Source organism: Candoia aspera, chromosome 3 (genome assembly GCF_035149785.1).
Source record: "Candoia aspera isolate rCanAsp1 chromosome 3, rCanAsp1.hap2, whole genome shotgun sequence".
NCBI lineage: Eukaryota > Metazoa > Chordata > Lepidosauria > Squamata > Boidae > Candoia > Candoia aspera.
This window is the reverse complement of record NC_086155.1, coordinates 87434136-87446446: the sequence shown is the minus strand read 5'-3', so window position 1 is coordinate 87446446 and position 12311 is coordinate 87434136. Positions and strand designations below refer to the sequence as shown.

The following is a 12311-nucleotide window of genomic DNA, read 5'->3' as shown; positions in this document are numbered from 1 at the left end:
ATATTTGTGATGAAGGGGGAAGTAATTGCTTTATATATTTCTTCCCTATATTCTTATTTTTTCTTTTCTATTTTTCTATTTTTTCTTTTCTGCACTTTCTATTTTTTTATTCTTTTCTTTTTTTAGTTTGTATTAGTTTTTATTGCTGCAATTGTAATTTTAATAAAATAACTATAAAAATGAATAAGCTGATAAAATTATATCTTCAAATCAACAGTATACATTCAAGTTACTAACAAGCCAGCTGACTCAAATATGGCTAGACATACTTCAAGCTAATACAATATTGATTAAAATAGTAGCTAGAAAGACAATTTAATTGGTCCTTTAAAGACCAAGCTACAGAATAATTCCAGTAGCATAATGATTACGTACTGGAACAGAACCAAGACCCAGGATCAAGCCTAGTTTCAGTCATGAGAGTTTGCTTGGTGACTTTGGGCCAATTATTATCTCTCATCCTAAACTGCCTCACAAAATTACACTAGACTCTCAGTTAACTGGCACCCATGGGGATTTGGAGATGCCAGATAAATGTAGTTTCTGGTTGCTTGAGAGTTACTATTAAAAATAGGCCTAACTAATACTATACCCCACGGGTATCCAACATTTTGGCTTCCCTGGGCCACACTGAGTGAAGAGGAATTGTCTTGGGCCACACATAAAATATAGGCAGGATAATAAATAAATAAACAAATAAATAAGCTGGGACCATGCCTTTTAATCTAACCCCAGACGCCCCACCTTCTCCTGCCCCCTTCCCTGCCAATCTCAGCAGCATCTCCCAAAAAACACTTGAGCCCATACCTCCTGATGCACAGGACTGCAGCTCCCACCATCCAGATGCAGCCCCCGCGCGCCCTGAAAGCCAAGCAGCAGGCAAAGGCCGCCTCTCTCTGAGGACGGGTGCACGGGGCAAGGCATAATAGCGCGGTGGGCGCGGGCTTGAAGGGCCGTCACCGCAGCCACGCGCACTCCCTCCCAGTGGCCAGGGAGGGAAGGTGCATGCTCCACCTGCCCTGCACCCTGGCCAGCCTCCCACCTGCACACCTGACTTCCTCTTCCCTCCGCTTGCTTGGTGGCAACTTGTGCACGCAGGAGGAGGAGTAGCAGCAGCAGCTTCCCACCAAGGAGAGGAGGCTCAGCCACTTGCTGTTCTTTCCCTCCCCTGCTTCCCTCGGGAAGTGGCTTGCTCTGTGCTCCACTCTCTCTGCCTCTTGTTTTCGCTTTCTGCCCCTTTTTCTCTTCCCCCCTTTCCTTTTTTTCTCCCACTTTCAAGCCGCGCTTGGCTCTCGCTCCCAGGCAGTGGCAGCAGGAGCAGCAATTCCAACAATAGGCACCAGCAGTTTGAAAAAAATGCTGTTCAGGGTCGCATGCAGCCCACGGGCCATGGGTTGGACACGCCTGATTTTAAGTATTATTTCTTCAATTTTTCTGCCGATTGCTTGAGCGTGCCAGTTGCTTGAGTTCCGGTTAACTAAGAGTCTACTGTATTACTGTAAGGGGGAAATCTGAGAAGGAGTGCTGTATATGCTGCATTGAGCTTAGGAAAGAAAGACAGGATATAAATCTAATGAATAACAGTGGTAGCAATCTCCAAACTAGAGAACTGAGACACTAAAAATAGAGCTCCAAAGAAAAGCTTTGAGCAAGCTATATTTTGCAACTCAACTGTAATACAGAAGTATTAAAACAAAATTAAGAGCATGAGCCATGAACAGAGGCATCTGTAGAATCTGGAGGTTTCACAATTTGACATTCCTCTCCCTCCCCCATCTCAGATACCTATGGCTGTGGAATCCTCATTAATAACCAAGTTCAGGTATGAACATATAATATGACCTTTGTAAGGTCACTTTCTCTAAACTTCAGTTTTAAATATGTAGTCCAGAAATTATACTGTTCTGTGTCATGGTGTCCTAACAGCCAGGAACCACGCTGAGACAAGGAATAGGTCTCTAGTGTTTATTACTGCTACATTAGACAGAAAATCCAACAAACTGAAGAATCGTGGGAAAACCCAGACAGATAAACCCCAAAAGTTAAGGCGGGTCTGTTCTGTGTCTCTTTGAATGGCTGCTCAGCTCCTCACTACTACGCATGTGTTTTCCCCCCTGGATAGGGGCCCCCTCCTGCTCATCATCAGTACTCATGACACATGGGTCGGTTATTCAATTTCTGAAAAAATATTATACTTAAATATCTTAGCTATCTCCACCCCCCACCTCCACCAATGACTACTGAATTATCAAATGGAGAGAAAACACCCACATGAGTATCTGATAAATGCTGAAGTACACAACAGGGAATGTTATTAAGCTTAATCCATTGCTTTTTTAAAAATCAGCATTTATTCATTGAGGAATATACATAGACAACGGCATCACTATTTGTGTTGCTTGATGCTATATTACAAAGAAACTTTTCCAATCATAATTTACAGTCACAATAAAACAATTGGATCATTTTTCTTACCTTTGACTTTTGCAATGACTGTTCCTGCAGCACTTAGAATGTCAACTGAATTGAGACTCTGATGTTTGTTAATTATTGCCTTTAATACACGAAGTAGCTCACCCAAACGTTCATGAACAACTTGATGGAGACAAACTTGATTTTCTGGAAAGGAAATTTTACAGTATTTAATAGCTAAGTAGTATCCATATAAAATGCTCCAACTATGATTTCCCTTGTTATCTGGGCTTAGTCACATGAAAGGCTTACAGGATCTATTTTGAGTGTATAAACTAGTTCATACTCTCAAGGAAGGTATGGTAGGCAAGTATTATGACAGGAGTTACAGCATTTAAAAACTAAGGATAAATAACTTATTAAGGGAGATTCCTAAACTCCCAGAAAAGCCTATCAATAAATAATTAGGCCATGACCATAACTCTTCAATGGATGTTCACAGGGCCACTTCTTGCCTCCATGTGGCAATGGAAAATGCGCACTGCCTGAAGAAGCAGGCATTCTGGAGAAGCCACAGAAGCATAAAATTCTGCCCCCTTGCCCAGACAATATTCCTTCCAACTATATTAACCCTGAGGTGATGAAGTTAAAACTTCAAAAAGTGCAGAAAAAAACTTGTCTATCCACTGTGTGCCTCAGTTACTGTGAGGACTGAGAGTTTTGGGAATGTCAGATGCTCCACTGTGGATTTTCTCTCTTCTCCAAATTAAAAGCATTGTTAGTTATAATCATTCAACAAAAAATACTCTAATGGGATCAATTTTATTCTCATTAAATCAAAGAGAATTAACGACAACTATTTCTTCATCTAGATTAATTTATTTCTTGAATGGGCAACCTTCTTTGATCCAAGAGCTACACTCAAAAGGTAAGTTTGACCAGAAACAAATCGGCAAGCTGTAAATTAACAAAAACACCCCACCCAAGATATAAATTAACATTTCATAAATTAAATGTATGAACAAATAGAATATTCTGTCTCCAGAAATGGTCAACCAGGTACTTTTAAATGACCCGAAAGCCTAGTGCACAACTCTCAGCAGAAAGAATACTATTCTTTTAATATACCTTTCTGTAACCATTGCTCAATTTTTTTCTGAAATTGAAACATACAGAACAATTTATACAAGCACTTGACCTATTTTGTTATCAAGTGGAGCATTTGATAAGAAAATGGTATAATTTGAAAAGCAAACAGATCAGTTTCCTATTTTTCTATAACATTTATAAAGTTTGCTTATTAAATCTTAAATACAGAACATTCTAAGTATTTTCATATATCAACTTCTTTTTACCTAAACCTAACACTTTTAGATGAGACTGTGTCTATGCTACTTTAGAAGCAAATAAGGACAGGATTTGGACTACATGAAGTCTATGGGTTGTCCACTCATGATTTTGTTACACCCCATCTAAGATATAAATTATTTTATATACATTATATAAACATTTTATTGCAACTGTGTAACTATAGTACAGTGCACATATATTCACTAAAGAAATGTGTGTGCATGTATGTTTATCTATGTCCACACACTGAAACTGGTTTATTGCCAAAAGACAAACTCTGCTGTTCAGTATATCATGATGACTCCAGGCAGGTAGGAATTGTCCATGAATATGGCAGAAGCCAATTATTAAAGCATCATCGTACACACAAATACTCTATAAATAAAATACTTTTATTTTCAATTTCAGAGAATAATTTTATGAAAAAAAATCCATGATAGGTAATACAATGCACTCAAAATCTCCAGATGCTTTGGGCAATTCCCAAAAGTCACAGCCTTCATGGCCAATGACAAAGGATTATAGGAGTTGTATTCTAAAACATCTGGAAATAATGAGTTTGCTAGTTCTTAAAACAGGAATGCAATATAAGTAGTTCTTAGCCCATCAGTGGAATACATTTTTTACATCCAAAGAAGTTCAAGGAAACACCATGCATCTTCAATGAAAGGAATCAGCCAGTAAGAGATAAGAAAAAGTTCTGCCTAGTTGCAGAACTGCTACAAATCGTAATTTATAATACTAGGTTAGAAAGGCCAGGAGTCTGATTCAGAATAAGGCAATCTCAATATTCCGATAAGGTGAATAAAAGATTAACCCACTTCTCAAAGCACAGGGAATCTAACTACACACACACACACACACCCCACTGAAAAGACAACTTCAGAAAGTTTCTCTTTCAGTACAAAAACCTAGTTATTTTAATTATGTCAATATATTGTTTCACAGCATATTTAAACTTTATCAGAGCTTCATGTTTGAAAGATAAAGCAATCCAAATCCTGACAGAATGCAAGCCCACTATGTTTATTAAAAAATCTCCTGATGACCTAATTCAGTGTCCAATTTATATTTCACAAAAGACAGGAAAGGACGTGATCTGCTTTACTGAAACTTTAATTATTTCTGTCAATGCAGCAGAAGCTGAAATTCTCATCTATTGTTTTCTATAAAATGTATTTTCAAAATATCTATCAAGGATCAAAATAACGATCACAGTGTGTTAAATGGGAAGGGCTCACAATTAATTTCATATAATAGTTCAGCTGGATACTGAAGAGTTTCAATAGAAATTATCAAGTTAAGCTCTTTCCTATACTTTGATCTGAAGACAGGGCAGCACTAAAATTTTAAATCACATGTTTTCAATAGCAGTCCTAGTTCAATGCTATATTCTGATCCTCACTTCATTTCATTGATACTTTTTCCTATTTTAACATACTTGCATCTTTCCTGTAATATCACTAAGAGTACTTTTTACTCAACCATCCTACTTCAAAGGTGGATTTATATTCTTTTAATTGACCCAGTAGAGCCTGGCCCACTCTAAGGTAGCCTTATCCAGCCCAGACTCTAGAACAGGATTTAGAAAAATGTAGCTCAATCTTCCATTGTCTAGTATGGGGAAAATTAAAGCAGTTATAAGATTTCGTTTTTTACCAGAATAGGATGAAAGCTAATAACAGATTTATAACTGAAAAAGCACATCAAACAATAAAAATTGATGCAGAGTATTTTGAACTTCTTTAAAATCTGCTTTAAAATGTGGCATTTTAAAAAAAAGATGAAAAGGTATTATTAATTGAGTAATAAGTAATAAGCCCTATAATAATAACTCAATTCCCAAGAACAAAAATCAACAATCAGTTAAAAAAGCTAATTCACATGAACTATGTACAACAGCAGTACCAACCAGGGTGACATCCTGATAACAATTATGTTCTAATACACTTGAGATACTTACATTTACTTACAATCTCTCTATGTGTGTGTTTTATCTGCTCTATTTGATGTATTTTTAATTATTGGTCCGGGACTGTAAATAGAAAACAACAAACCATATATATACAAAATCCACCAACACAATGCCTTAATTTGCCAGCCCCTGCACCAGTAAGCTCTTTAAGGCAAAGGTCCTAAGCCTAATGCTTTATGGTGCACAATTCTGTCTGTATAAAGAGTTAAGAGCATTAGAAGTAGCCCAGACAAAATGTATAAGACCAATGCTTTACCTCCCTGTTGTGTTCCAGATATTCCCATGCATTTGAAACAGGTCTCCCTTTTAGAGAGGCTTGTGTATGACCTTATAAATTAAGATAATCTGGAAGACTTTCTTGTACCCTTAATTCTTATGGACAAGTTAACTTCCTTGGAGAAAATAACACAGAAAGAGCTTTAAATTATCTTGGCTTTTCAGCTCAGTGTTTAATTCCACAAAATGTCACTGGAATAAAACAGCATACACTCAATTCCAATCTACAGAGAGAAGTTTGGTCCCATACTATTAAAAGGGTGGTCTTTTCAGAAGGCTGCTTTTATTAGGCAGTTAATTTACTAACATTTTGTCTATTCCACAAATAATAGTTTTTTCACATGGAAGACATAACGATATACTATCTAAAAATCTGGAGGTCAGATATAATAACATCCCTCTGAAAGACCATCTCTGTTCCTGTTTGGAAGAATCAATCATCAATCCCACTTGCTTTATTGAACTGTTCCAGGTATCGATCTCTGAATTAAAGGCTTTATATTTTTTCATTAATTAATCACAAACAATTGAACAATTTATTTTAGAAGGATTATCAAATGACAATGGATCATATTAAAAATCTATTAAGGAATATTCACTGCTTTGTTTTCCAGTTCAAACCATAGATGTCCAAGTTTGCTTCCCCTTTGTTTATGGTTCTATTTTTTGTTAACAATATAATTTACTTATTTTCTAATTTTAAACATATAATTTCTGAATGGAATCTTTATCACATGTGTATTAATATCTAGCAATTATTCAATTATAGAATCTGGTCATACAACTACTAAAACTGTTAATTGTTCCACAATCAAGTTTACCAGTTTCAGAACAATGACCTGCCATTACATTATATGCAGCTGAGAAAAGTATTGTGTCAGAAGGGTCATCTTTTGTTAGGCACTATTTATGATATTCAAATATTCTATGAAAAAATTATTTTATGGAACTTATATGTATAGATTACAGATCTGATTATTAAACCATGAAACCACCATGTAAATTAACCTTAATGAAAGCTATTCTAATATTTGGCCTTTAAAATGTGCAGATACTTTCTTTTACCCTCTACTTCTATCAAATGCTAAATACAAAATGCTAAATGTTCTTTTATCTCTAGTATAATGCTAATTTTAATATTACATCCCTATTTGGATTAAATTTTTAATGTTTTAAAAATATATTCATAATTGACTGTAACTGTAACACAAAAGAAAAACAAAATATAATTGCTAATCCACAAAGCAAATTAAAAGATATCTATAACATTTTTAAGAGAGATTTGCAAATCTTACACTGAACTTTATATGATGCAGAGACTTTCAAAATCCATTGTTTCCTTTAGTAAAATTAATCTGAGTCCTTCTTTTGACTAACAAACAGCAGTAATCTGTAAATTAATTTTATGCATCATTTCCTCTTTCCTGTAAGCCGATTTATAATCACCAGTGCCCAAGTCCTCAGAATGTTCTAGATCGTTTATATATATAAAAAGCTTTTCTGAAGTTTTTTTCAATTTCGAACCATTTTTAAACAGACTAGAAGGAGAATGCAACATTGAAATCTATCTTACCAAGAATCCATGCAACAATTCCTAAACCTAAGAAATGTTACTCCCATTAATGCTATCTGAATATATATATATTGGAATTTCATTTCACAGCTTTGAACTGTTGGTTCATGTTTATTTCATTTTTCACTGTGAATGCTAAATTTCTCAGAAACTCAACAGCAAGCATACAAAGAATTGATAAGTTGTCTACAAAACACTAAGACTCTAAAGCATCCCATTCTGCAGTTTAAGCAAGGTGTCCTAACCTCAGTCAGAATTGGTGATCCAGTCTTAAGACTGACTGGAGCACTGTTGTGTAGTCACTGATCCCAGCTTTGAAAAGATTCATTAATCTTCCCTACTGTTTTTCAGGGGGCAACATTATGAGAATTGCAGACAGTGCAACAATACCCTTTTGTGAGAAATATATTGCATTATAGAAGATTAGATACAGGAATTTGGAATTAGGCTGTTTTAATTTCTGATTGTTGCCAGGAAGAAGGCATAGTCTCTGGTTGTTTAAAAATGGAGTGCCTCTCACCTCCCTCTTCCCATGTTGAAGAAGCAAAACTTGGAAGTAGTGCTATATTGCAGCAGCACTCAGTATCATCAAATTGTTCAAGAAAATTCATGATGATCTCAGATCAAATCACTTCACAGGAATCTTGCTTCATCTCATATAGACAGAATCAGTGTAAAGCAGCTCACTTCAATTCAGAATTAGACTGAATCTGCTGTGCATCCCTATTATATTTCAAGCATTCCAATTTTTAAGATATAAAGAAATCAGAATGGACTGCAGCAATTAGCCATTTGGGGGGAAAAAACCCAAGAAATTCATAACTGAATAATTCTGAGATATTATGGATGCAAACAAAAGCCGTGAGTCCATCGTTTTTCCCTGAACTAGACTACATAAAAGCATTCTGCTTTTAAACCATTTAAACCATAAACAATTCCTCACTGGGCAATGCAAACTAAGCAAAAATAAAGTTTTCCTGTCTGATAACACTGTATCTCCTGGAAAAAATCCAAATTTATCTCACACACTAGCATAAAGAAGGCACACATACTATACTATGATTTTCATGAAGATTATGGCATATAACTTCTCTAAAACCAATTACACTATTTAATATTGTTATTTAAAGAAGGAAATACTTTGTGCTGTAGGTGTTAAACTATACATTCTAATGCTATAGCACACAGGCAGCTAACATTTCAGAAAACAAGGCTGCTCGTTTCACTTCACATGTCCCTTCTTTTTATGGAATACGTTAAATAGAGGACTTTCCAAATAAACCTCTTTACTATAATGATACAGTCCATAAAAACATTCTCATTCTGCTACATAAATCATTCATGGAGAAACAGCCAAGATCAAAGAGAAAAATCCCATAAAATTGCAAACTAAGTGTATAACATAGAAGACAGGGATCTAGAGTTTCCAGAGTCGTATGAATTTGATCCTGGACTTACTTTCTCAAGTATAACATTAGATCATCATCTAATTTACCTTGAAATTATTTTATGATATCTGGCTACATTTTCTTGATTGTGCAAATATGGAGGAGTTAAGGGATTCTGTACTGTAGTGAACTCTGCTCCAGTAGTCAGAAAATTAACACAATCCCCACAAGTCATGGATAAGCAGATTTATTCATCTACTGCAAACTAAAGCTCCATTTTCCTGCAATTATATCATTCTTCATTTGTTATTACAGTGGTCAATTTCATTATCTTTCCATTTCTGCATGTCTGAGTGTTAGAAATGACATTCTTCCTTTCCCTTATACAGAGGATATATTGCAAAAAAGACTTTATGTAACATATGGATACATTATGTAAAAATTATTCTTCAGATCAAATTTATATGGTTTTAAAACTCAATCATGTTTTCCTTTTTAAACATGCAATGCATCAAGCAGAGGTTAAGAAATACTAATATGAATGTGCCTTGGACACATCAGTACAGACAAACTGCAACACATCAAATCCATTATCATTACTCCCAAAGCATATTATCTTCTGTTCCATTTCTAACCTTCAAAGGAAAGTATACATGTGTATATAATAAAACAATAGCACATACAAGAGGGATTAATTAAGAACTTGAGGAATAGGAAGACTTAGGGGAATACAAAGATTAGAAGTACAAAACTATTTTAGAACATTAAAATGTAGAATAAGGAACTTCCTTTGAAAACAATCTAAGAATTGAACAAATTCAGTAAGCACAAAAATCTAGTTAGCAAGGAAGAAAGGAAGAATTGCAATAAAGATTAAATGGAGTAGTTAAAAAAAGGAACAGTCAGAGAAAGACAAAAATATCAAAAGTGTAGACAGAAATATCTCATTTTTTAAAAAGTCACTTCTGTATTTCCACTAAAGTTACAGGTGCTATATCCTCAAGGACAAATCAACGGAGAAATCAAAGAATGTTCATCCCTACTCCTACACCCAAAGAAAACAACTAAAAGAATTGCTCCTATTACTTCAAGATCAGTTGTTTAGTATGAAACTTTAAGAGAATAACACTTCTAATAAAAATACAAAAGCAATTTAAGTTTACTGTTCCCATATGAGGATTATTTTTGGTTGTTTGCATCTTACGTATCTTATACTGAATACTGAAAGTCAAGCTTATAAAATACTAAATAAAGACTGGTTAAAATATAAACATTACAGAGATTTAAAAATCAATCAAAAGAAACTTATGATAAAGTTTGAATTTCTCTTTTTGATGTTCATGTTTATTTTTTCAGCCCTTTAGTCATAAGCTCTAGTAATAACTAGATATCTAGGATCTCACTTGCTCCTTCTGTTGCCAAGTTAAAAGATATGTGTGTGATTAAAACAATATAAATACTATATAAGACCAACTAGTCGCAAATCAGCAACATTTGGAGTTTGCCCAGAATTACAAAGAAATTTAGGGGGAAAAAATAAAGTAGGAAAAAACAAAAACCCAAAGAAGTATTAAAGATGCTCAATGACTGAGGTAGGGTGAGGAATGGAACTGAGTACTTAAGGAATGAATTAAGTACTTAAGAAGTGAGCAAGACTTAAGAAGTGAGCAAAAACTGAGTGTTTAAGAAGTAAGAAACTTGATACTTAAGCAAGCAAGCATGGAGCACTTCATTTTGTTATTTACTTATTCAGTCACTTTTTTATCATTTCTCCAGGACTGTCAGTAACCACTTCTTTCAGTTCTCATAAACTTATATAGCCAACTTGTCTTCTCTTTTTTTAATTGACTTCAATTTTTCCAAGCAATCTTTTACTTGTTTTAAAAATATTTTTGGTATTGCTGATTTTATTTTAAATTGGTATTAAAGTTGCTGGGGAAAATTTCAATAAACTCTTTGATGGCTGGAAGTGAGGAAGACTTAAGGAATCTCTGCTTGAAGTAAAAGGTAATACCAGCCCAGTACAAATAGGTAGAGATGAAGTTGAGATAGCAACAAACTTTATCTTTCTAGGCTCAAAAATTTGGTGACCTCAGCCATGAAACAGAGATGTCTGCCACTTGGGAAGAAGGTTATAACAAACCTCAACAGAATATTAAAGTACAAAAACACTACACATATTATCAAGTTATTAAGAATATGTTTTTTCCAGTTGGAACATATCGCTGTGAAAGTCAGATCAACAGACAGTCTGAGCAATATTTTGTTGCTGACTTCATACATTAATCTTTCAGTTGCAGTTTAGGCATAGTGTTCTCTATTTCTAGAAATCTTGCTAAATTCCCAGAAAGTTGCTGCATTTCCAAACTTTCCATGAAAATGTTTGAAATCTGAAAACACATGATTGAACTTTACAGTGTGAAATACTAGGATGATTTAGTCTGTCATATTATAAACAGTACATTATTTCTTTTAATCTTAATTTGGTAAGGTAAACTTCCCCATGAGTCAAGCTCAACTCCAAGTGACTTTATAGATACACCTATGTATTTTCTTGGCAACAATTCAGAAGTATTCTCTTCTGAGACTTTTTCAACTTCCCAGTCTAACTTTGGATTCAGTTGTGGTCTCCCATCCAAGTACTATCCCGACAGGATCACCCAAGTTCTGCCACCTGCTGAGACATCTTAAATCTCTATTGAGAGGGAGAGGAAGAGAGAAAGTGCTATCTTGCAGTTATATAGAACATCAGAACAGCCTAAGTCTTAAACAAACATATGTTATTGTCAGAAAGAAATCTTCAGGAAGTGGACCTTGCAGGAAATGTTTATGAGATTTTATTTTTATTTTATGAGATTTTAAAATTTTATGAGACTTGGCTTCTCAAATCCTTTTCTTTACTTGAAATGTCAATTGCTGAAATATTTACTTAGGTAGTGATTGAAAACAACATTTTTAACCTACTTACACATTTTACAGTGGCAAACAGTTATCCATATTCTGCTACATTATTGGTGCAGGTGATTCTAATATTGCTACTAGTATGTTCAGCCATGCCACTAATATATTGAGCTGGAAGAAATAACTGGCTACATATCTCTATCCAAGACTATGAACTATCCAGAAGACTGTATATAGCAAAATGAAGCTGATTAGAAATTCCATGTTTATCCTCTAACTAAAAAGAAGAAACATTTTAGAAATCATATAAGCATTTGTATACAGGCCAACAATAATGAGTTCAGCATCCAAATCTTGTAGATTTCTTGCTGGAAATAAATCAACTTGGCTGTCAGCAAGTATTCTGTATATGGAAAATGATGGCAGTTAAGGCATG

At 34.7% G+C, this 12311-nt stretch overlaps 1 protein-coding gene across 3 annotated transcripts in view; it reads right to left on the bottom strand.

Moving 5' to 3' along the window:
* Window positions 1-12311, bottom strand: part of ARHGAP29 (Rho GTPase activating protein 29) — a 66065-nt gene that overhangs the window by 38503 nt on the left and 15251 nt on the right. For all 3 annotated transcript variants that reach the window (XM_063298296.1, XM_063298294.1, XM_063298293.1), the window contains exon 3: window positions 2476-2619. In XM_063298296.1, the coding sequence (XP_063154366.1) occupies window positions 2476-2619 (144 nt within the window). The remainder of the gene's footprint in view (window positions 1-2475; window positions 2620-12311) is intronic.